We start from the raw sequence: 26,381 nt of genomic DNA, 5'->3' as shown, positions 1-26,381 counted from the left end.
TGCAAATATTTTGTTTTACTTCTGATACGTGGGAAAATAAGAGGTTACTACAAACTTTTCTGTAAATACGTGCAATAATTTTATAGAAGTAAAGTATTGACTTAATGAGTTAAAGATTATCATAGTTCATCAGAAGTACAAATAAAAATTTTAAAAGCGTGTTTGTAGTAGGATGAACGTGTTGATGTGATTCAGGCCAGCTTCTTTCTTTCTCCCCCATTTTAGGGACCAGGTGCCCCACTGACTTTGCCGAGGTCCCTTCTATTCTGATGGAGTACTTTGCAAATGATTACCGAGTGGTTCACCAGTTTGCCCGACATTATCAGACGGGGCAGGTAGGGAGCGTTGACTTTCTGTACCGTCCTCTGGGGCACGGGGGTGGCTTTTGTGACCTGCGGGGTAGCGGGAACTCTTACTGCTTTTTCAGAACCTTCTCCGAACCAGAATCCTTCTGCCGTTTCCTGATTCCCTTTCTTCAGCTGTAGCTACAGTCACGTGTGGGCAACAAGTAGCTGCCCTTTATTATATGCCCAGTAACGTCCCGTCTAGTCCTCAGAGCTGCCCCCTGAGGGAGGCGCTGTGTCCTGTTTCCAGAGGGGGAAACAAGCCTCAAAGCCTGTCTCACCTCAAAAAAGCCTTTGCTCTTTCCTCTCCCCTCATGCTTCTGAATATTCTCTCAGTCCCAATGTGTGTGTTGCTTGGTGAACTGCGCTGCCGTATTTCCCCGACGTGTTTAGGTAGCATCTGCGTGATGCCAAGTCTGAAAATTCCTTAATTTTGATGTTTCGGTTTAAATAGTGCCTTGTAACGTTAAAGGTTTTTAAGTTCTGTGAAGTAGGATTAAGTGAGTGATACTTCACGGTAAGTTAGCGCTAATCTAATTGTCAACATTGTGTGTTTACTGTCTGCGTGTCCCGTGGAAAATGTATTCTTCTCTCAGAATTTCGGTGATATACTGTTACATTAGGTAGTGTTTTTCCGCCTTAAACTGTACCTCCCTGAGTGCCTGTGTACAATTACATTCACCTTTGAATCTTCAACATTTAGAACTGTGCCTAACACAAAAAGCACTAAAAGAAATTAACGGAAGGACCGAATGGAACCAGAGAAAGCAGGGCCCAAGCCCACCTGTATTTGTGACTCTCTTTCCGGTTGTATCTCTGGATGCGTAATGTGAGTCGGCGATTTCTATTGTTTGGACTTGACTTTAACCACTACTGTCAACTGTAGAATAATGGATGAGTTCCTGGAGAACTAATCTGAGTTAGTCTCCATCATAATCTGTTTCTGTGGTTAAGAGGACAGAATTGAAATATCTGTGATCCAGTCAGCTACGTGCCCATCAACGTGCGGAGCTGCTCTGGGGATTGTCGCCTTAGCCGACGCCGTAGAAGCACGTAGCCCATCAGGCAGTGGCCTAGTCCTCCCGGCTCCACGCTTCGGGGTCTGGGAAGGGGGAGGATGGCCTGACGCGCTGCTGCTCCCGTAACCGCCCCCTGCCCGTCCTCGGGGGCACGGACGTGCTCGGGCACAGGGCGCAGGCTTGCGGGCAGCCGGCCCTCTGCTGGGGCCTCGGGACGGGCTTCACCAGGAGCTCCTGGAGGAACCCGGTCGTGAAAAAGTATGTCGGGTGGCAACTTGCCGGTGCGCTCGCAGCAGCCCTCATCCGTCTCGTTGCAGGACGTTTACTGAGGACACACTGAGGCCATAGGTGAGTCCTTCCGTCGGGAAATGGGCTCCATTCTCAGCACCTGAGAAGCAGCCGGGAGTGAGTGTGACAGCATCCCTGCACTCATGGCCTGGTGTCTCGGGGTGCAGAGCAGGGCTGAGGGCAAGGCGACTCCAGCCGAGGGACAGTCCGCAGGGCTCTGAGATCCCGAGACAGGCAGGACAGCGCGTGTGGCAGGGTCAGCGAGGGGGTGTAGGGGGACGGAGGGGGACGAACGCGGGAGTGTCCTCGTGTTCAGAACCTGCACCCCATCTGTCTCTGCACCCGCCTTGCCCACACCGCGGGAGTCCCGGCCCCTCCGCTCGCCCGCCTGGTGATGAGGGGGATTCTCCTGTGTCCCGGGCTTCCCCTCGGGGCCGAGTTCCTCCTGTGACTCTCCCAGCCCCCCTTCTCATTAACCTCCAGCCGGCAGCCTCCCCGGAGTCCACCTTTGGACCCGAGGGCTCGTCCGTCCTTTGCTGCGGTCAGCGGTGACGAGGGCCAGAGCCAAGGTGCTGGCAGCGGGGCCGGGAGGGGAGCAGCCGTCGGAGGCTTGGCGGGAAGGGCCTGCGGCTGGTCAGATGGCGGGGAGGGTCCGAGAGCATGGAGTCCGGGAGGAGGGCCACATCTGAGGAAGGAGGACGGCTCTCGCCTTGGATGGCCGCTGCACAGTGTTGCTGCCCACGCGGCTGCTCGTGGCGCCGGCCTGAAACCCAGAGTCAAGTGGACACGCGGGCGTGTGGGGCCGATTGGTGGGGAGGTTAGAAGCGGCCCCTGAGAGGAGCTGCCTGGGGCCCTGGTCCCCGAGGACGCGCGGAGCGGGGCGCCTGCGAACGGTGGCGAGACCCTGTCAGCGTCGGACCTAAGTGCTGGGCTGAAATGCACCACGATACTGAGGTCAGTTTAAAAATATTGTTGTCTGTTTCCAGAGCAATGAGAAAAGCCAGGAAGGGCTAGAACCACTGCTTGGAGGGTGGCGTAGTGTCCTCAAAAAAAGACAATTCCTGTTTTACTACTGAATTCTTCAGTCAGAAGAAGCATTTTTGAACAAGATCATTTCAAGAAAAGAATATTAAGTCCAAAACCGCACTTCAGACGAGATGAATCGGCAGCGAGCGGCAAGCTGCTGTGGATTAGCTCCATTTCGGACTCAGAGGCACGTCCAGTAGGCCGAAGGGGGTGCAGACACAGCCTCCAAAGCAGGGACCAGTGCTGGGACCCGTGGAGTCTGGAGAGGGCGCCAGAGGCACGGGGCACCTCGAGCCTCGCAGAGGGCTGACTCGCCTCTTCTTGTCGGTGATTAAACACCAACTGGCTGGACGCTTTCACTTTAAGGGCAGTTCTAGCCTAAGGGCAGGAGCTAATTCCCTCAAATCTAACTCTCTGTAAAGAAATAACGTTAAAGAGGAACAGCAGGGTGCGTCTTTCTGCTTCATTTCGTCCTGCTGCACATCAGGGAAGGAATTTTTCCCCGTCACGTGGTCTATTCCAGAGAGCTGTCCGCCTCGGGAGAACGTATCGGTGACTTATTAACACCTAGAAGTATTTTACCTGAACCTGAGCATCCCAGAGCCAGTGGATGCCTTGTGGTCACAGAATTAGAAGTTGCCTCTCAGATCTGCAGGTACCATACGGCTGTCAGGAAGCGAATAGCAGAGGTGCTGCTTCGAGGCTCACACCATCCTGACGAGCACAGCGTCAAAGCTGAAGCAGAATTAGTTGTAAATCAGTCTTAAAATCAGCAGCACAAGTGTAGCAGCTCCCGTGGAAACATCCAGGTTTTTAGACGTGATGAACTTGATGTGAATCAGCGGTCTCGGGGAGTTCCTCCCAAACCTCGGTCGACCTTAGGCTGCGTCGCAGGACCTGTGGGATCTGGGGAACGGGGGTGTTGTCTGTCTTCTCCGTGCTCGTTGGTTCTGGCCTGCAGCCTAACCCTTCCAGTTGCTTCCAGCGGTCCCACACTTCTGGAAGCACAGGCTTTGTCCTCCCTTGAACGTTTTCATACGCAGCTCCTTTTCTAGTCGTGGTAAAATACATATTACGTACAGCGTGCCAGCCTAACCGTGTTTCAGTGACCGTTCAGGGGTGTCAAGTGCATTGTCGTTGCTCTGCTTCCCTCACCACCGCCATCCCCAGAACGCCGTTCATCCTGCGCACCTGGCGCCCTGTCCCCCTTAGACACGAGCGCCTCATTTCCCCTCCCCCAGCCCGTTAGCCAGCACTCTGCTCTGTTTCCCTGAATTGCGCTCTTCTAGGGACCTCATATAAGTGGAATTATACAGTATTTATCCTTGTGGCTGGTTTGTTTCATTTAGCATAATGTTTTTAAGGTTCATCCAGGTGTAACCTGTGTCAGGATTTCTTCCTAAGGCTGAGTGATTGTCTTTGTGTGGACGGCCCACATTCTGTTCACCCTTGCGTCCGTCGGTGGACACGTGGGTTGCTTCCACCTTTCAGCTGCCGTTGCTACCAGACTCCGGTTCGGCTGCTCGCTGCTCAGAAAGCCGATACTTAAGAGACAGGTGCTGGCAGGAGCAGGAAGTTTGCTTTATGCAAGCGGCCGGCGCCCTGGGGAGAAGGTGGACTCGTGTCCCGGAACCAGTTCTGAAGATTCCGCTCAACCAGGAAGATTTTTCAAGGGAAAAGGGAAGCGATCTCATGGATCGTCGAGGCCAGGGTTGTCGCTGCCCCTGCTGTGCGCAGCCGTGTGCACTCCTTGTGGTCTCTCCTTAGGTGCTGTCTTGTTCCCAGTCTGCCCGCGAGACTCCTGCACGGGGGGCTACAGACTGTTATGAGAAACAGTGTTGGTCCCGTTCTCTTGAGGCCAGTCCTTAGAATCGTGCTAGTGCGAGATTCAGCACTGCTCAGGAAGGGGCGGCTTGCGTCACGGCTGCAGTCTGGTCACCACGCGGCATAAACTCCTGTGCGGTTGAAAGGGGCGTGACGAGTGACAAAGACGCTTCTCTCACTCCTCCCCTCGGGAAGCTCCAGGGGTTTAGAAGCCCTGTGCCAGGAACCAGGGATGAAGACCGCATGTATATTTCAGGAAGAAATATACGCCCTGTCTCCCCTCGCAGGGTCTGCCTCATCCGTCCCCTTTGTTCTCGGTCCTCAGTTTCCAGCCCCCTCTCTTCCTGCCTTGTCCCCCCTCCTCGCCAGCACGCCTCTGCCCTCAGCGCACTGCATGCAGCAGGGCTGCCAAGCCCAGGGCGTTGCAGGCTACGGGGACTCTTGTTCCTTGTGGGATGACAGTGACATCGGTGATGCAGAAAGCACCCTGAGAAGAGGCTTCCACATCATGTAAAGTTGGGAACCCCTTCCTCTTAGGAATGTTGTAAGAATATGGTTTTAGACCAGAAAAAGAAGCTGCAGTCTGTCCTAATATTTGAAGGATACCATGAAGAGGAAGAAAATATATCTGCCGTGTCATTCCAGAAAACAGTATTACTGGGAACAGTGGATGGGAATCAAATAAAGCTGATTTCAGCTCAGTAGATTCTTCTCAAAAATGATGGGAAAGGAGATGCCTCTGGAAGTAGTGTGTTTTTGTTTAATGTTGAATGTTGCAAAATCACATTGTAGAATGCACGTCTAGGAGACCAGCACCCAGCTTAGAAAGTAGAGTGTTACCAAATGCTCCTCTCTGGAGGTAAGGGCGGTCTTGAATTCCTATTAGTTTCTTGATTAAAAATAGCTTTTACACATAAGTTATTTATTCCTCAGCAACGTAGTGTTTAGTTTTGTATTTGAGTTTTAAAAAAATATGGTATTATATGGTTTCTAACCTTCTGTGCTTTTTATAATCCTGGTGTGCCTAAGATTCATCAGTGTTGCACGTAGATGCAGTATATTTACTTTCAATTCAGCATAATATTCTGTAATTTATGTACTCATTCTTCTGTCATTGAAGTGGGTTCTTCCAGGTTTTTACTAGTTCATCTGTATCTGCTGTGAACATTTTTTTTACTTTTCTCCTCATATTCATGGGCATGATTGGAATTGCTGGGTTTGTAAGGTGTGTGCGTCTTCAAGTTTATGACGTAATGCCACGTTGTTTTTTTTTAATTGAGATATGTTTGACATATTGTATTAGTTTCAGGTATGTAACTTAATTTGGTATGTGTACATATTGTGAAATGATCACAATAATTTTAGTTAACATCCATCACCTCAAATAGTTACGATTTTTTTCTTATGAAGAGAACTTTTAAGATCTACTCTTTTAGCAGCTTGCAGACACACAATATAGTAGTATTAACTGTGGTCACCATGCTGTACGTGACATCCCCAGACTTTTCCACCTTATAACTGGACATTGGTACATTTTACCCGCCACCTCTGGCAACCACCAGTCTGTTCAGTTTCTTTTTTTTTCCTTAAGATTCCACACATAAATGAGATCACGCGGAGTTTGTCTTCCTCCGACCCACTTCCCTCTCCAGGCTGCCGTCCAGAACGTTCATACTTATGACCCTTTTCGGCCGTGGTTCCCCTCGCACCTCATCCTCATGCTGTCAGAAGTTTTAACTTTGCCAGTTTTGTGGTTGTGAAATGGAATGCCGTGAGGACCTTCACTGCCAGCAGGACTCCCCGAGTACGTCTGGGTTGAACTTCTTTTTATCTTTTCCTTGTTCATCTTTGTTTTCTCTCGCACGCCTGTTTCTCTTCTCATTTTCCTGTGTGCCGTTCACCTTTCTCTATTGATTTCTCAGGTTTCTTGACATGTTGGAATAATAATCCTTTGTCAGCCGTATGTCTGCTCTCAGTTTACAGCTTGTCTTTTCACTTTCTTTATGGTATCTTTTGATGGATTGAACTTCATCTTAATTTTGTTGAATCCAGCAGTCTTTTCGTCCTAGTTAATGCTTTAAATATCCTATCTTTAAAAACCTTTGTTTCCCTAGAAGTCATAAAGAGATTCTTCTGTTTTTTCCTGAAAGTTTTAGTGTCTTTCCCTTATCTTTAGGTCTTTAATCAGGTTGGCACTCCTCTTTGTGTGTGGTGTGAAGGGAAAATGCAGTTTCCCTTCTTCCTGGTGGATGACCAGTTGTCTGAGCGCCACGCACTCTTCGTCCAGTGACCTGGGGGACGGGTGCCCAGTGCCCACCTGTGTGCACTCATCTGCTCTGGGGTCCCTCTCATCCCCTTGTTCTGTCTGACCTGATACCAGTGCCGTGCTGTCTGCATCACTACAGCTTTGTACTAAGTCTTGACATCTTTTTTATTTGTTTTTCAGAAATTTCTTGTCAACTCTTGGGCCTTTGTCTTTTTTCCTACACGTTTTAGAGTCAGCTTACACATTTTCTTGAAAAAAAAACTATCGTAAGAGTTCGGTTGGGGTTCCATTAAATCTGTAGGTCAGTTTAGGGAGAACTGATATTTGAATATTGAGTCTTCCAGGCCACGATTGTGACACACCTCTCCCTTCCTTAGGTCTTTTAAGAAGCCTTTTAAAGTGTTTTCAAACCTCCTTCCAAAGAGTCTTGCTTAACTTTTATTAGATTTAGTCCTGGATGCCCCACCTTTTTGATAGCTTTATAAATGTATATTTAAAAAAATTATGTTTCTACTTGTTGCTGGTGTTTAAATGTGCAATTTGTCCTTTATTGGATATATCTTATTTTTAGCAACTTTGCTAAACTTTCTTATTCATTCTAATAACTTGTCTATGGAATTTTTAAAGTTTTTTAACCAAACAGTTACTCTTGCTGCAAATAATAAGCTGTATTTTTCCTTTCCCATTCATAGGTCTTTTATGTCTTTATTTTGTCCCCCTCGAGTTACGGGACCCTCCAGTACAGGAGTGACGTGGAATAGAAGTTGTAATATGAGCATCATTTGCCTTTATCCTGATCTTTAAAGGAAATGTTTCTAATGTTTTACCATAAAGCAAGCTGTGTGTTGTCGTAGGTTTAGTGGAGATAACAGGAAAAGGCAATTCCTTCCTATTCCCAGTTAACTAAGGTTTTTTTTTTTTCTTTTTAATCGTTAACAGTTATTGCATTTTATCAGACTTTTCCTGCATCTTTTGAGGTAATTGGGTGGTTCTTTTCTGTTTATCTGGTAATGTCGTGCATGTCGATATTAATGTTAAGCAACCTTTGCGTGCCAGCGTTGAATGACTTTGGTCCTAACTTAATGTTATTTTTTTTAATACAGTGCTGGCTTCAGTTTGCTAATATTTTGTGTGTGGAGGACTTCTTGTATCTGTGTTTATGAGAGAGATGCGCTCGTGATTTTCTTGGTCCTCTCACTCTTGCTGGTGTTGGTATTAGTATATCCCATTTCATAAAATGAGTTGCTGAGAGCTCCTTCTTTTCCTTACAAGCACTTTTATGAAATTGTAATAATCGGTTTCTTGAAACTTTGTCAGAATTCAGCCATGAAACCATTCAGGGTCTATCATTTTCTCTGTGGGAAGATTTTTTAAATGACTGATTTCCTTAATAGTCACAGGAGTCTTTGGCCTTCTTTTCTTCTTAAGTAAGCTTTGCTAACTTGTAATTTTCGAGAAATTTAGCCATTTACCCCAAGTTTTCAAGTTTATTGGCATGAAGTTATTTATAGCATTCTTTCATGCTTCAAGTCCTGCCACATCCATGCTTATGTCCTTTTCATCCCTAATATTCTTCTCTCATTTTTTTTTCTCTATTAATCTTGGCAGAAGATAAGTATCAGTAGTATTTACAAGAACTAACGCAGACTTTGTTTATCCTCCCTGTTTTGTTTGTTTTAGTTCATTAGTTTCTGTCTTTATGATTATTCTCTCCCTTCTTTATTTTTTCCCCAGTTTCTTAAGGTGGACACTTAGCTAGTTGAGTTTCAGTTTTATCTAACATGTGCATTTACATTTTAATGCTATAAATTTTAAACTGTGTGATGCAGGGCTGTAGCTGCATGCCATGATTTTAATACAAAATGTTTCTAAGGTTGCTCATTTCCATTGTAATTTCCTCTTTGATAATGAGTTGTTTTGAAGTGTAGTTTACAATTTCTAAACCTTTGTAGAGGAGTTGTGTATCTTTTTGTTGTTGATATCTAATTAATTAGTCCGACTGGTATTGATTTTGCATTTTGTTGATATTTATTTTATGGCCTAGTGTGTCATCAGTTTTTGGAAATGTTCTGTTTGTGCTTGCGTACATTGTATATTCTAATTGTTGGGCTTGGGGTTTCAAACCCTTCTGTTAAGTTAGCCTTTTAATTGTGTTGTTGAAATCTTTGATATATGACTCATTTTAAATTGAGAGATGGAAGGCTTCCACTAGGATGCTGGATGTATCATTTTTTCCCCTTAGTTTTGTCTCTTTTTAAAGATTATTAAGACTTTATTTACTTGAAGCAGTTTTAGGTTGGCAGCAAAATCGAGGGGAAAGTGTAGAGATTTCCTGTAAAGCCCCTGCCCGACTCGTGCACAGCCTCCCCTGCCATCAGCGTCCTCACCGGAGGCTGCATCTGGAACAGCTGGTGCATCTCCACTGACATGTCCACAGTTCACATGGGGTTCACCTGTGGGACCGTACGTTCTGTGGGTTTGGGCAAATGTAGAATGACATGTATCCATCATTATGGTGTCATACAGAGTAATTGCAGGGCCCTATAAGTGATTTCATTGCTTTTTGCTCTGTTTTGAGAATATTTTGTTAGGTGCATAAAAGTATAGAGTTGAGCTATTCCTTTCCTCCTCGGGTGTTAGCCTTTTAATCTTCATAATGCTTCTTGTCTTCAAGTTTATTCTTTTTTTTCTGGTAATTTTGTAACCCCCAGCTGCATTACTAATCACCAGAGATATAGTCAATTGACTTTCAAGAGAACCTAAATTTTTTGCATAATTTTGTCCATTAGCCACTACACTGAAATGTTTGTTGTTCTAGTTATCTCTCTCACAAAATACTTATCAAGCAGTAAATAATAGAAATTAACATTTATTATTTCATATGTTTTTTTCTTATTTAATCTGTCCAGCAGTGTATGAAGTAGGTACATAGTTATCCACACTTTGTAGAAACTGAAGCTCAGACAGGTTAAGTAATTTTTCAGGGATCGCACAGTAGTACTCAAATCAGTATTATAACATTGTGGGTGTTTTCTTTTTCCAGTTTTTCCTAGTTAAAAATCCCTTAATATCGTAGGAAATGGCTTATACTTCTCATACGTCTCACAAACAAAACAGGCCCATTTCCATAGTAAGTGTTATTTTTAGCACAGTTCTAGTGCTTTCATTTTAGAACTGTTGTGTGTTGCGTCATTATAAGATTTAGCTTGTTGCCTTCATTTGTGAGAGTTCGCCCAAGGCTAAAATTGCTTAAGATGTATTTCCAAGGAGACGTACAGCCTTGTAATAAATCTTCTCCTGTCATCCTCCCAGGAGATATGAATAAGGATTGAAGGTAAAAATTATAGTGCAACTAGAACTAGATTCCTTTTGGCAAGTTTAAGTTGTTTTGAAACGTTTCTTATTTTCGGCTTTAATGCTTCTCAGTTATGTCTAGACAAGACCATTGAACCGGAGAGCAGAGACAGGTCTGACCCCAGCCCCACTCCCGGTGCAGGTGGCCTAGATCAGTCACGGAACTTTCTGAGACTTCTCTGCTCTTTTATACAAAACAAAAATTTAAAAGTTAGAACCTAAAAACTAATAGCTCCATACTCACATCAAAAATTCTAGTCAGTCAAATTTAATAATATATGCCAACTGTAAACAAGGCAGGACTGCAGTTTTTTTTAGGAACAGAATAGAAGTTAGACTGTTACACATTACAGTGTTTCACGTTGAGCCCTGTACGGCTTTCTCTGTGCCGCCCGTCAGGTGAGTCTGTGATACTACGCAAGCATTTCCAAAGGTTCTTTCATGCCATCTTAGTTCGTGAGAAAACCCTAAACCGCTAAAAGCCCGGTAAGAAGGAAGTGACGCTGTTTGCTCTGGGTTCAGAGCTGAGACTTGGCCTCTTCGGGCCTGGCAGCATTTTCGTCGTATTGATGAGGTGCCATCGGATTACTGACTAACAGCAAAGCGGGCAGCTCGAGACACGCCAAATCCAGTGGTTTCCCCGCCGTAGACATGGGCCGAGGTCGAGGGCTCAGGGTGCTGGGATCGAGCTGCGAATCGAAGCTGCTGACTCGTGGGCTGGACGGCTTTGGTGCTTGGCCTGCTGCCTCTGAAGCCTTTTCTTGTTCGAGGGGACCGTGTCTCAACAAGTTTGTGTCTTTAGATCCAGCACGTTCCCAGGGGATCTCGGTAGTAGGAAAACAAGGATTTGTACCAGAGGATGTCTTCATTTTGAATATTTGTGCAGCTTCTACCGTAATACATTTTCTAAATGCTCATAAATAAGCCAGCTATTTTATTGCAGTGCCTTGGCTCTGTAAGAATTTGATGCCAAAACTTTTCTTTTTTTAGTGAATGGTGTTTTTTCATTTATTTATTCAGTTTTTTAATTTTTATCTGCACTGGGTCTTTGTTGCTGCACCCAGGCTTTTCTCTAGTTGCGGCTAGAGGGGGCTACTCTTTGTTGCGGTGTGTGGGCTTCTCATCGTGGTGGCTTCTCTTGTCGCGGAGCATGGGCTCTAGAGCACACGGGCTTCAGTAGATGTGGCGCGTGGGCTCAGTAGTTGTGGCTCGCGGGCTCTAGAGCGCAGCCTCGGTAGTTGTGGCACACGACCTTAGTTGCTCCGCGGCATGTGGGATCTTCCCGGACCAGGGCTCGAACCCGTGTCCCCTGCATCGGCAGGCGGACTCTCAACCACTGCGCCACCAGGGAAGCCTGATGCCAAACTTTTAACGTGACACTATTTAATGCAGACTGGTGAGTTGTCAAGTGAGCGAAGATTTCTGACAGATTGTGAGGTTTCGTGTGTACAAGTTAAGCACACAGGGAAACATTCAGAGAATTCAAGTAATGCCAAGTTTGCTAACACATTTGCACTTTTGACAGCATTTCAGAAGCCTTACCAAAAATGTGCTTTCTGAATATAATAGGAAATCTATTAGTATTTTAATATTTCTGTTCCCATGTGTGGTCAGCAGACAGTGCAGCTGTGTTTACCCCGAGAATACAGTGAACCGCGCCCTTCCCTGTGAGGCGGGGCACAGTCAGGAAGTTCTGGGGAAAGTTCGCTGCACAGGGGCAGCTGTGTGATCTGGCCTCCAGGCCTGAACACTGTGACGAAGGAAGACGGGGTCATTCTCCGTCTCACATGACAGTACCCTGACCTGAAGCCTCCAGGCCCAACCTGTACACATGGTTGCCCTTTGGCAGTGTTTAGAAAGACACCTGAGCTACCCGCAGGGACTTCAGTTTCTTCCAATCAGTCAATACTTTGCACAAGTTGATTGAATAGCTATTACCTCACCAAATTGTCATAGTAATCTTTTGCAGCTTTTTTTTTTTTTTTTTAATTCTTGTCTTACAAATGAGAAAGCAGGATGCCCAGAGCCTCGCCTGCTGTCAGAAAGCAAATGAGCAGCCTCCGAAAATGCCAGCCCGCAGCTTCGGCCGCCGCCTCTGTGCTGCCTTCCTGTGGCCAGTTCCTTCGCTCAGAAGATTAGGACGATTTCATTTTGCTCGCCTTTGTTTTTCAAATCATTGTGACGATTATGTTTTTCTGAGTCAGGGCATCTCAAACTTTAATATGCATGAAATCATCTGGGATCTGGTTGAAATGCAGATTCTAACTCGGTGGGCCTGGAGCGGCCCGAGAGGATGTATTTCCAAGAAGCTTCCAGATCACACCGTGACAGCTGACTGCGCCTCAGAGTCTGGTTGGGGCTCCAGAAATTTACATTGGAGACATGGATGCATCAGTGGATTTGGAGGAAGACATTAACTGAATGCTAGAAATAGGAACTCAACACCCAGCAGATCCTTGGGGTCTTTGGTGTTGCCGCTGAGCCTTGGCATTTATTGCTGACAGGCTGCACTGTCATTGTCATTGCCATAGTCACACAAAGCCAGATCGCAATTCTTCAGAACTCAACACAGCACTTTTGTTTTTAAATAAGGAACAAAGATAATTGTGGAAAAATTCATATTGAATTATTAAAATAAATTAGAACAAATTAGGTCACCATAGTTAACTGTTGGCATATTATGTTCTTATTGTAGAAATAATAATTCTGCCGTTTTTCTGTTTCTCACTGGGGGGAAACCTACAATGTCTTTCTACATTTTATAGCTAAAATGCGTCTTTGAAATAGAAATAACCTCCTCTACAGTAATACAATAGGCATAATTAATTGTGAAGGTAATTACCTTTCAGTCATTTAAGTAATTGCTGTCATCTGAATTCCTGCGTAGCTTCACCTGTACCTCTTTCGTGGCATGTAGGGCATTTCCCCATGTGATTAATTTTGACGTACATCCCTTTTCTGGGTCCTGGCAGAAGGATCAGGGGTCCGTTGTAGTGTACCTGGCTGCAGGGTATGGTGCTGTGCACACAGTGGGTGCTTCATAAAGGGAGGCAGTGGGCCTCCCTGCTCCCTGGCCTGCTGGGCTTCCTCGGTCCCTCCCAGAGAGAGGCAGGGCTGGCTTCAGCCCTGGGCTGTTCATACCTTGTGGGCCGCTACAGAGACAAAAACTGCAGGTGTTTTTTTTTGTTTTGAATTTTATTTTCTTTTCTTTTTAAACAGCTGGTTCTTATTAGTTATCCATCTTATACATATTAGTATATATATGTCAATCCCAGTCTCCCAATTCACCCCACCCCCCCACCCCCCGCCACTTTCCCCCCTTGGTGTCCATACGTTTGTTCTCTACATCTGTGTCTCACCTTCTGCCCTGCAAACCGGTTCATCTGTACCATTTTTGTAGGTTCCACATATATGCGTTAATATACGATATTTGTTTTTCTCTTCTGCCTTACTTCACTCTGTAGGACAGTCTCTAGATCCATCCACTCTCTACAAATGACTCAGTTTCGTTCTGTTTTATGACTGAGTAATATTCCATTGTATATATGTACCACATCTTCTTTATCCATTCATCTGTTGACGGGCATTTAGGTTGCTTCCATGTCCTGGCTATTGTAAATAGTGCTGTAGTGAACATTGGGGTGCATGTGTCTTTTTGAATTATAGTTTTCTCTGGGTATATGCCCAGTAGTGGGATTGCTGGGTCGTATGGTAGTTCTATTTTTAGTTTTTTAAGGAACTTCCATACTGTTCTCCATGGTGGCTGTATCAATTTACAGTCCCACCAATAGTGCAAGAGGGTTCCCTTTTCTCCACACCCTCTCCAGCATTTGTTGTTTGTAGATTTTCTGATGATGCCCATTCTAACTGGTGTGAGGTGATACCTCATTGTAGTTTTGATTTGTATTTCTCTAATATTTAGTGATGTTGAGCAGCTTTTCATGTGCTTCTTGGCCACCTGTATGTCTTCTTTGGAGAAATGTCTGTTTAGGTCTTCTGTCCATTTTTGGATTGGGTTGTTTGTTTTTTTAATATTGAGCTACATGAGCTGTTTATATATTTTGGAGATGAATCCTTTGTCTGTTCATTTGTTTGCAAATATTTTCTCCCATTCTGAGGGTTGTCATTTAATCTTGTTTGTAGTTTCCTTTGCTTTGCAAAAGCTTTGAAGTTTCATTAGGTCCCATTTGTTTATTTTTGTTTTTATTTCCATTCCTCTAAGAGATGGATCAAAAAAGATCTTGCTGTGATTTATGTCAAGGAGTGTTCTGCTTATATTTTCCTCTTAGAGTTTTATAGTGTCCAGTCTTACATTTAGGTCTCTAATCCATTTTGAGTTTATTTTTGTGTATGGTGTTAGGGAGTGTTCTAATTTCATTCTTTCACATGTAGCTGTCCAGTTTTCCCAGCACCACTTATTGAAGAGACTGTCTTTTCTCCATTGTATATCCTTGCCTCCTTTGTCATAGATTAGTTGACCATAGGTGTGTGGGTTTATCTCTGGGCTTTCTATCCTTTTCCATTGATCTATATTTCTGTTTTTGTGCCAGTTGATTACTGTAGCTTTGTAGTATAGTCTGAAGTCAGGGAGTCTGATTCCTCCAGCTCCATTTTTTTCCCTCAAGACCGTTTTGGCTATTCGGGGTCTTTTGTGTCTCCTTACAAATTTTAAGACTTTTTGTTCTAGTTCTGTAAAAAATGCCATTGGTAATTTGATAGGGATTGCATTGAATCTGTAGATTGCTTTGGGTACTATAGTCATTTTCACAGTATTGAGATTCTTCCAGTCCAAGAACATGGTATATTTCTCCATCTGTTTGTGTCATCTTTAATTTCTTTCATCAGTGTCTTATACTTTTCTGCATACAGATCTTTTGTCTCCCTAGGTAGGTTTATTCCTAGGTGTTTTATTCTTTTTGCTGCCGTGGTAAATGGGAGTGTTTCCTTAATTTCTCTTTCAGATTTTTCATCATTAGTGTATAGGAATGCAAGAGATTTCTATGCCTTAATTTTGTATCCTGCAACTTTACCAAATTCATTGATTAGCTCTAAGTGGTTTTCTGGTGGCATCTTTAGGATTCTCTATGTATAGTATCATGTCATCTGCAAACAGTGACAGTTTTACTTCTTTTCCAAGTTTTACTTCTTCTTTTGTATTCCTATTATTTCTTTTTCTTCTCTGATTGCTGTGGCTAGGACTTCCAAAACTTTGTTGAATAATAGTGGCGAGAGTGGCCGACATCCTTGTCTTGTTCCTGATCTTAGACGAAATGCTTTCAGTTTTTCACCATTGAGAATGATGTTTGCTGTGGCTTTGTCGTATATGGCCTTTATTATGTTGAGGTAGGTTCCCTCTATGCACATTTTCTGGAGAGTTTTTATCATAAATGGGTGTTGAATTTTGTCAAAAGCTTTTTCTGCATCTATTGAGATGATCATATGGTTTTTATTCAATTTGTTAATACAGTGTATCACATTGATTGATTTGCGTATATTGAAGAATCCTTGCATCCCTGGGATAAATCCCACTTGATCATGGTGTATGATCCTTTTAATGTGTTGTTGGATCCTGTTAGTATTTTGTTGAGGATTTTTGCATCTATATTCATGAGCGATCTTGGTCTGTTATTTTCTTTTTTTGTAGTATCTTTCTCTGGTTTTGGTATCTGGTTTTGGGAGTGTTCCTTCCTCTGCAATTTTTTGGAAGAGTTTGAGAAGGATGGGTGTTAGCTCATCTCTAAATGTTTGCTAGAATTCACCTGTAAAGCCATCTGGTCCTGGACTTTTGTTTGTTGGAAGATTTTTAATCACAGTTTCCATTTCATTACTTGTGATTTGTCTGTTCATATTTTCTATTTCTTCCTGGTTCAGTCTTGGAAGTTTATACCTTTCTAAGAATTTGTCCGTTTCTTCCAGGTTGTCCATTTTATTGGCAATGTTGCTTGTAGTAGTCTCTTAGGATGCTTTGTATTTCTGCAGTGTCTGTTGTAACTTCTCCTTTTTCATTTCTAATTCTATTGATTTGAGTCCTCTCCCTGTTTTTCTTGATGAGCCTGGCTAATGGTTTATCAATTTTGTTTATCTTCTCAAACAACCAGCTTTTAGTTTTATTGATCTTTGCTATTGTTTTCTTCGTTTTTATTTCATTTATTTCTGCTCTGATCTTTATGATTTCTTTCCTTCTACTAACTTTGGGTTTTGTTTGTTCTTCTTTCTCTGGTTCCTTTAGGTGTAAGGTTAGATTGTTTATTTGAGATTTTTCTGTTTCTTGAGGTACAATTGTATTGCTGTAAACTTCCCTCTTAGAACTGCTTTTGCTGCATCCCATAGGTTTTGGATTGTCGTGTTTTCATTGTCATTTTCTCTAGGTATTTTTTGATTTCCTCTTTCATTTTTTCAGTGATCTCTTGGTTATTTAGTAATGTATTGTTTAGCCTCCATGTGTTTGTGTTTTTAATGTTTTTTTCCCTGTAATTGATTTCTAATCTCATAGTGTTGTGGTCAGAAAAGATGCTTGATATAATTTCAGTTTTCTTAAATTTACTGAGGCTTGATTTGTGATCCAAGATGTGATCTTTCCTGGAGAATGTTCCATGCGCACTTGAGAAGAAAGTATACTCTGCTGTTTTGGGATGGAATGTCCTATAAATATCAGTTAAATCTGTCTGGTCCATTGTGTCATTTAAAGCTTGTGTTTCCTTATTAATTTTCTGTTTGGATGATCTGTCCATTGGTGTAAGTGAGGTGTTAAAGTCGTCCACTATTACTGTGTTACTGTCAATTTCCTCTTTTATAGCTGTTAGCAGTTGCCTTATGTATTGAGGTGCTCCTGTGTTGGGTGCATATGTATTTATAATTGTTACATCTTCTTCTTGGATTGATCCCTTGATCATTATGTTGTGTCCTTCCTTGTCTCTTGTAACATTCTTTATTTTAAAGTCTGTTTTATCTGATATGAGTATTGCTCCTCCAGCTTTCTTTTAATTTCCATTTGCATGAAATATCTTTTTCCATCCCCTCGCTTTCAGTCTGTAAGTGTCCCTAGGTCTGAAGTGGGTCTCTTGTAGACAGCATATATATGGGTCTTGTTTTTGTATCCATTCAGCCAGTGTATGTCTTTTGGTTGGAGCATTTAATCCATTCACATATAAGGTAATTATCGATATGTATGTTCCTATGACCATTTTCTTAATTGTTTTGGGTTTGATTTTGTTGGTCCTTTTCTTCTCTTGTGTTTCCCACTTAGAAGTTCCTTTAGCATTTGTTGTAAAGCTGGTTTGGAGGTGCTGAATTCTCTTAGCTTTTGCTTGTCTGTAAATTTTTCGATTTCTCCATCGAATCTGAATGAAATCCTTGCTGGGTAGAGTAATCTCTGTTGTAGGTTCTTCCCTTTCATCACTTTAAGTGTGTCATGCCACTCCCTTCTGGCTTGTAGAGTTTCTGCTGAGAAATCAGCTGTTAACCTTATGGGAGTTCCCTTGTATGTTATTTGTCATTTTTCCCTTGCTGCTTTCAATAATTTTTCTTTGTCTTTAATTTTTGCCAGTTTGATTACTATGTGTCTCGGCATGTTTCTCCTTGGGTTTATCCTGCCTGGGACTCTCTGTGCTTCCTGGACTTGGGTGGCTATTTCCTTTCCCACGTTAGGGAAGTTTTCGACTGTAATCTCTTCAGATATTTTCTCGGGTCCTTTCTCTCTCTCTTCTCCTTCTGGGACCCCTATAATGTGAATGTTGTTGTGTTTAGTGTTGTCCCAGAGGTCTCTTAGGCTGTCTTCCTTTCTTTTCATTCTTTTTTCTTTATTCTGTTCCACAGCAGTGAATTCCAGCATTCTGTCTTCTGGGTCACTTATCCGTTCTTCTGCCTCAGTTATTCTGCTATTGATTCCTTCTAGTGTATTTTTCATTTCAGTTACTGGATTGTTCATGTCTGTTTGTTTGTTCTTTAATCCTTCTAGGTCTTTGTTAAACATTTCTTGCATCTTCTCGATCTTTGCCTCCATTCTTTTTCCGAGGTCTTGGGTCGTCTTCACTATCATTATTCTGAATTCTTCTGGAAGGTTTCCTATCTCCACTTCATTTAGCTGTTTTTCTGGGGTTTTATCTTGTTCCTTCATCTGGTACATAGCCCTCTACCTTTTCATCTTGTCTGTCTTTCTGTGAATGTGGTTTTTGTTCCATAGGCTGCAGGACTGTAGTTCTTCTTCTGCTGTCTGCCCTCTGGTGGATGAGCTATCTAAGAGGCTTGTGCAAGTTTCCTGATGGGAGGGACTGGTGTTGGGTAGAGCTGGGTGTCGCTCAGGTGGGCTGGGCTCAGTAAAACTTCAAGTAGCTTGTCTGCTGATGGGTGGGGCTGAGTTCCCTCCCTGTTGGTTGTTTGGCCTGAGGCGACCCAGCACTGGAGGCTACAGGCTCTTTGGTGGGGCTAATGGCGGACTCTGGTAGGGCTCACGCCAAGGAGTACTTCCCACAACTTCTGCTGCCAGTGTCCTTGTCCTACGGTGAGGCACAGCCACCTCGTGCCTCTGCAGGAGACCCTCCAACCCTAGCAGGTAGGTCTGGTTCAGTCTCCTATGGGGTCACTGCTCCTTCCCCTGGGTCCTGATGTGCGCACTGCTTTGTGTGTGCCCTCCAAGAGTGGAACCTCTGTTTCCCCCAGTCCTGTCGAAGTTCTGCAGTCAAATCCCACTAGCCTTCAAAGTCTGATTCTCTAGGAATTCCTTCTCCCGTTGCTGGACCCCCAGCTTGGGAAGCCTGACGCGGGGCTCAGAACCTTCACTCCAGTGTGTGGACTTCTATGGTATAAGTGTTCTCCAGTGTGTGAGGCACCCACCCAGCAGTTATGGGATTTGATTTTACTGTGATTGTGCCCCTCCTGCCATCTCGCTGTGGCTTCTCCTTTGTCTCCTCCTCCTGTTGATGAATGTTCAGCAGTGAGTTGTGTCCTCCTGTTGATGAATGTTCAGCAGTGAGTTGTGTCCTCCTGTTGATGAATGTTCAGCAGTGAGTTGTGATTCCGGTGCTCTTGCAAAAGGGAGTGAGGGCACGTCCTTCTTCTCCGCCATATTGAACCAATCCTCCTGCAGGTGTTTGAATAAAAGAAACTCAGGCAAGGGTGTAAATTATCTGAAGTACGAAGTTCATTCAGTCAGTGTTATTTTGAAGTAAATTTGCAGTAATGCTCTCCAACACCATTGAAAAGGGGGTTTAGACTGTTTCAGAAAATTGTTTCTGAACAGCTCTGCACTGAGTTTGTAAGGGTTGCGAATTGCTGAGCGTGGTTGAGGGTATAACTCGAAGTACTTTTGTATTGAAATGAAGTGGCTCAGTGAGAACAGCACTGATAGCAGGAGACCCTCGAAACAGAGCACAGTGGAAATCTGCCTGTCTTTACTGTGGAAAAGGAGCCTTGGAAGAGAAGACTGTGGGGCTTGGGGCTGGCCGTGGACATTGTCAGCGTGGCCTGGTTGTCAGGGGCTGGCAGTGTATGGGGCTCAGGCCCCAGCCACAGGCTGTTTGGAGCAAAGAGGTCCACGTTTGTGCAAGGCAGGCACTGCCGTCAAATGTGTTTGTGTCAAATTGGTGAAAACTTTCAGTCCTCAGACTTTCTGGAGTGTGTAATTCCAGTGGAAGGATCTAGTCCTGTAGTCAGAGCAGTTTGAATGAGGGACATCACTGAGTTCTGCTCTGTCCATGGCCCAGCTGTGAAAGTTGAATGAAACTTTAAGTTTTATGTGCCTAACCCCAATTCTGACCTCATTGTATTTTCACCTCCACTTCCCCTGTCTCTAACTTCCTCATCTATTCATTGTATTCTAATTACATATTAAATACCTGTACTTAGTATCAATAGTCACTGAAAATTTTATCATCACTGCTAATCCAGTTTTGGGGGGAACTTGTTGGAGTAGTAATAAAACAGATTTTGCAAAGGGTCATTACTTTTATCCTCAAGTGGTAGTGTGCAGTGTTGAATTTTGAGGGGTACAGAAATAAGTTGAAAATAAATCTATAAAACTGAAGTCACACAGCTACCACATACGTAACAGACTCCACCGTGTACAGCAGGTTCAGAATCGTAAGTCTTCTGAGGGCAGGAGATGGTGTTTCGTCTTTCTTCTTCCCGTGGTGCCTGGAATGGCACCTTGTGCTGAGAACGTGTTGCGTGAAGGGTGTTGTGTTGTCAGCGTGTGTTGAGATAATGTGTTTGTGCATTTTGCCACTTCATTCCCTCTGGAAGCGTGTGAATGTCAGTGACGGCATAGCTCACCTTCACACACTGTTGACTGCCTGCTATCTTCTAAATGTATGGCGCGGAAAACTCGCAAATGAACTTCAGATGAGTAAAGATCGCATGTGTAAACAGCATTGTAATTAGTACAGTTTGGTTCTTTTGGGTGGCCTAAAGGAGGTGATGCGTTAAATCTCTGTCCTTTTATTCCTGAGCCTGTAGGAACTGAAATAAAGAAAGATGTCCTTTTTTCCATCAATAGTAATTTTTAAGTTAACAAAGTCTCCTAGAATGTAAACCCCTTGAGAACTGGAATTTTCATCTGTTTTGTTCACTGCTATATCACCATAATGGGCAATCAGTAAATGTTTGCTGAGTGAATTACCACTCAGCAGCACACAACCCTGGCTCCCACTCAAGGACAAAGAAACCATTAGAGTCAGACTCAGGGACTTGAAAATAACTAGTAACTGAGATAATTTTAAAGTAACTCTTGGATGGGGATTTAAATAACTGTGTTAAAGGATATCATGGATAAGGTGGACAATATGTATGAACAGATGGAGAAGAGAGATGGAAACTATGAGAAACAGTCAGGTGGAAATGCAGGAAATAAAGCCTTGGTATCATATTTGAGGAATTCCTTTGAGGGGATCATCCATACACGTGACACAGCTGAGGAAAGCGTGAACTTAAAGATAACGTCAATAGAAATTGTCCTAACAGAAATACAAGGGCAGGGGGAATGTTAGGGGAAGGGGAGGCAACATAGAGCACGCAAGGAACTTTGGGACAATATCAGACAGTGTAACATACATGTAGTTGGAGTTCCACAAATGAGAAGAGAGAAATAAGGCATGAGAAATAGGCGAAGGGGTAATGGTTGAGAATTTGCCAAAAATGATGAAAATCAAGCCAGCAATCCAAGACGCTTAGAGAAGCCCATGCAGTATAACTGCAAACAGTATACACCTAGGCACATGGTAGTCAGACTGCTGGAGACCAAAGCCAAAGAGAAACCATGCAGGAAGCCAGAGAAAAGAAGACACATTTCCAACAGAGGAACAAAGACGGAGCTTATAGAGGAACAAAGACGGAGATTATAGAGGAACGCTCCTCAGAGACAGAGTCTGAACTGCAAGATCCGTAGCATGAGATATATTTGATTAAAATATGATCAGAAGGAACATTTCCTCATTAGCACCAATCTTCTCTAAATATGAACCGGACCGTGCAGATGAGGGACTGACTCACTGTTTGATAGCTAGTTCTGCTTAAAGTGAGAGAAAATGTTTTCAAAACGTGAGTTAAGGACCAAGTTCTGTGGCAGATGTTGAAATAGGGAAGATATACTAGTAACACAGTGAAACGAGATTTCATTGTTCTTCTAAAAGCCTTAAGATGATCGCAGTGGAGCAAGTGTCCTTTGCTAAAGCTGGGTAATTTGAGGAGACATGTATTTCGTTAAGCATACTTGACTGTTTTATAAATGAAAAGAAATATAAACAGGAAGCAAAGTACATTTTCTTATTAAGAATTTGTTAGGTGCTACAGAGAGAGAACTGTTTAGCTATAATTCCTGTCTCCTAAGAATTTATAAATCTGAAACAGACCATATTTAGAGAATAGGTAGGTAGAACAGTAAAATGTAAATAAAGTGGTCAAAGTCAATGGTTATTGTGTCATATAGAGCAGCTATAATCGTGAGCAATACTGGCTACCAGTTAGTCAGCATCTGCTCTGTTAAACCTGACATAACACACTTTTAAAATACATTATCTTGTTCAATTGTTATCTAATTCTCTGAAACCGTAACATGGACGTTTTACAAGTGAGGAAAACGTGGCTTAGAGAATTCAGTGATTGGTTCTTCGCTGTGATTGGTTAATCTGAAGGTTGTTCTTGATCGGTAGCATCCTCTGTATGCTTTCCACTCTGATGAACACGGCAGCACCCAGATCTGCAGGGGAGCAGACAGCTTCACGTCATGGCTGGGGTAGGAGACTTAGTGATCATAGAAGGGGTGTTTCCTACTTTGGAAATCATGAAGATCGTCGTAGAAGCTGATAAAACACACAGCTGATTATATGGTGAAAGAGTCATTATCATTTCTACTGCCTTGGACTTCGTTAAATTTTCATTTTAACATAATGAAAAAATACTGTTGGAGGGTCAGGTGTTTTCAAGCGCTTTCTTTTCTATGTGGTTGCTCATTGTCTGCTGGCTTGGATGTATTCATTCTGTCTTTCTTCAATATATTGATACTAGAAGTGAGCCCGTACTTTGACTTCAGGAGCCAGTACTGTGAAACATCTGTGCTCCTCGGTGGACACATCCGCCTTTGGAATAACAGCAAAGATTGAATTATTGGTGTCAGTATTGGTTGCCATGACTCTGGTTGGTAAAGTGATATTCACAGAAGAAAATCTTGACCAGGAAACATTGTTTCTAACTTGAAGTTTAAGGTTTAACTTCTAAATATTGTATATTAAAAAAAATTGTATATAGGGGGTTCCCCGGCGGCCCAGTGGCTAGGATACGGCGCTTTCACTGCCATGGACCCAGGTTCAATCCTTGGTCAGGGAACTAAGATCCCGCAAGCGTGTGGTGCAGCCAGAAAAAAATTGTATAGAACTTAAGGTCAGTGTGGATGTTATTTAAATTTTGTTCTACTTTATCTTTGTTATTGTTTTTTAATTTTGAAGAAGGCAGTACTTTCTAAGGGAGTAAATATATAACTCCCTTCCGTGAGCTGAAGTACATTAATTCCAGTTGACTAACAACCCAACTAGATTAAAAAAAAAAAAAGAACATCCATTTTCCTGTTTACACCACACATAATATAAATGTATTACTTAATTTGTGATTTGATGGGTTAATAATTCTTTCCTCTGAACTGTTCTATTAGGACAGTATTTACCTTCTACTTAGATGTTTCCTTACATTTTTGGTAAACATTCTTTGTATTCACTACTCAATGTACAGTGGGCCTTGAATACATAGTTTGGGGAGGTTTTTTTGTACTTTTTATTTTGAAATAATTGTAGACTCATAGCAAGTTGCAAAAAGTAATCCAGGAGTCCCATGTAACCTTCATTTCCCCCAACATTTTATAGAACTATGTAGCACATGTAGGTTTTCTGAATACGTAATTGTTCGTTTTCCTTTTTGGCCGTGCCACTCGGCTTTGTGGGATCTTAATTCCCCGACCAGGGATCAAACCCAGGCCCCAGGCAGTGGGAGTGTGGAGTTCCAATCACTGGACCATCAGGGAATTCCCTTGAATATGTAATTTTTTTTGTCTTTTTTTTTTTTAAAAAAAAATAAATTTATTTATTTATTTTTGGCTGCGTTGGGTCTTCGTTGCTGCACGCAGGCTTTCTCTACTTGGGGTGAGCAGGGGCTACTCTTCGTTGTGGTGCGTGGGCTTCTTATTGCGGTGGCTTCTCTTGTTGCGGAGCACGGGCTCTAGGCGCACGGGCTTCAGTAGTTGGGGCACACGGGCTCAGTAGTTGTGGCTCACAGGCTCTAGAGAGCAGGCTCAGTAGTTGTGGTGCACGAGCTTAGTTGCTCTGAGGCATGTGGGATCTTCCCAGACCAGGGCTGGAACCCGTGTCTCTTGCATTGGCAGGCGGATTCTTAACCTCTGTGCCACCAGGGAAGTCGTGATATGTAATTTTTGATAAACTGTTTTCAGTTGTCTTTCTGTGCTCTTTTTCGTTGCGTCTTTTGTTTTATTGTAAACCTGAGCAGGAAAGAATTAAGCCTCCTTAAATTTGTCCCTTTGTTTGCCCTTTTGCTAGATGGGTTTGCATCTTGGGAGACACTGGCCTCAAAGTGAACTACTTACAGATGAAAGGGGTCTGTTGGGTTTGGTTCTTAGACCCAGTATTGGCATTTCCTCCTCACTGTCTCCAGGCAGGGCTTGTAAACCTTACCGAGAGCCGGGACCATGGCCATGGACGCCCCTCCACTCCCTGCTCAGGGCCTGCGCCTCCTGACCTGACCTTGCTCCCCACCTCGGCCCCCTGACCGCCCTGCCTCTTCCCCCGCAGTCCAGCCCCAGTCATGCCCCGGCTGCCCACTCTGCTCTGGCTGAGGTCACTGGTGGTGTGTGTGTGTCACTCCTGGCCCCCTCCTATGGCGTGTCTACACTGCAGCCAAAGGAATCTTTTCAGAACACAACTTGGCCCAGGTGACTTCCTTGGTCAAAACTCACCAGTGGCCTCCTGCAGGATCTGAGGGTGGGCACCCCGTCCTTGCCTGACTGAGCCCCCAGGCCCCCTCTTCCGTGCCTCTGCTCAGGGCCCTTCTCCCTGCGGCCCCCAGCCCCGCTTCACGCCTGTTCACTTTGTAGGTCCCGCTTCTACCTTGTTCCCTCAGTCAAGCCCTTCTGGGTCATGGTTTCACACTCATGTGCAGGGTCTTCCTTCCCCTTGCTCGTCGTAGCTCCGTTTATGGTTCTGCGCACATGGGCAGTGCTGCTGGGACCCCATCTCCACCTCTTTCTGTCCCTCAGGTCTAATAAAGTGCTTGCCCCCAGGAGTTTCCATTGTTTGTTGATAATCCTTCCACGCGTACTATTTTTTTATGGGAAAATAAAACCATTAAAGCTTTGTGAAGCATGAAAAACCCAAGTGCAGCAGCAGTCCTGTCAACAGAAGGTATAACATAAAGTAGGGTTTAAAGAAAGCTGAACATCTTGATACAGCTGCTGGCGTGTATGACTTCACTGAACCGTGACTTTTTAAAATGCTGTTGCAGGAAATTTTTGTTTTATGTCGGGAAGACCTAGGCCTTTCCCTGCACCGGAAGTTACACTGTACAACTTCCTTCAGTCTGTGTCCTTTACCTCTTGAAAAATTCCCTTTTTTGGCTGGTTTGCTTTTCTTATAGCTAAACAGAAAGAGAAGAGAAAAGGCCTCATTGTCTGAGCCTTCATCCTGCTACAGAAGTCAGGGTCGTTCTTGCGTTAGTTCACTCCTCCTGCAGATGTGCACTGAGTGTCTGCTGTGTGCCAGGCACTGTCCTAGGCCCTGGGGAGAGATCTGTATAGATACATAGATACACATGTGCACACACACGCGGCAGTGCCTGCTTCCCCTTCCAGCTCACAGCTCACATTACCACTCACCAGTGTTTAGTCTATACAGCTGTAGTGCACAGTAACCTGCCGTAAGTCTCTTACATAATTTGTTTCTCTTTAGAAGGGCTTTTAACTTGATTTAGATTGTCAATAGAACTGTATAAAATGGCAGCTGTCTTCAGTAAACGCCAGTATTAATGATTTTAAAGTAGAGTAAGGGCTTCCCTGGTGGCGCAGTGGTTGGGAGTCCGCCTGCTGATGCAGGGGACGCGGGTTCATGCCCCGGTCCGGGAAGATCCCACATGCCGCGGAGCGGCTGGGCCCGTGAGCCATGGCCGCTGAGCCTGCGCGTCCGGAGCCTGTGCTCGCAATGGGAGAGGCCACAACAGTGAGAGGCCCGCGTACCAAAAAAAAAATAAATAAAAAAGTAGAGTAAGATTGGCTACAGCACTTCCCCAGCTACATTATTAGTTTATTTGTAAGAGAATACGTGACGTTACATGATTATGGCTAATTAGAGAGGAAGCCCTAAATTGTATAGGGACATTAATCAGACTGCGTTTCCAAGCCCTGCAATTCTTTCAGGTTGGAAAATAAAAGAAGGCACAGTTCATTATCATGGTTATTTGTCGGGATATGTTGTTCAGCTCCAGTACTGACTGGCACCATGGACTAGAGTTTATTTCTTGACTTTGTGACCTTTGATTCCTGTCATCAGTCAGTACGTGCTCTTAAGGTCAACAGAGCACTTGAATGGACTTTCATTGCTAACAAAGGGACAGAAAAAGTACTAACTTTTCCTAACGTTTTAACTAGAGTTTTAAAGAACAGTGCCAATGTCTGACTTCCCTACAATCCTGTATTTTCACGTACAAACCCCTATTTGATAATTACTGCTTTTTGAAATTCAGTGGAATGTATTCATCCTTTATCTTGTCCTCGAA

General features: G+C 43.7%; 1 protein-coding gene across 1 annotated transcript in view; it reads left to right on the top strand.

Annotated features, from left to right (window-relative positions):
- Window positions 1-26,381, top strand: part of MIPEP (mitochondrial intermediate peptidase) — a 133,316-nt gene that overhangs the window by 48,078 nt on the left and 58,857 nt on the right. Inside the window, exon 14 of the mRNA XM_019936885.3 lies at window positions 226-335. Within this exon, the coding sequence (XP_019792444.2) occupies window positions 226-335 (110 nt within the window). The remainder of the gene's footprint in view (window positions 1-225; window positions 336-26,381) is intronic.

This window comes from Tursiops truncatus, chromosome 18 (assembly GCF_011762595.2).
Source record: "Tursiops truncatus isolate mTurTru1 chromosome 18, mTurTru1.mat.Y, whole genome shotgun sequence".
NCBI lineage: Eukaryota > Metazoa > Chordata > Mammalia > Artiodactyla > Delphinidae > Tursiops > Tursiops truncatus.
The sequence above is the reverse complement of the archived record's forward strand: the minus strand, read 5'-3'. Positions and strand labels throughout refer to the sequence as shown.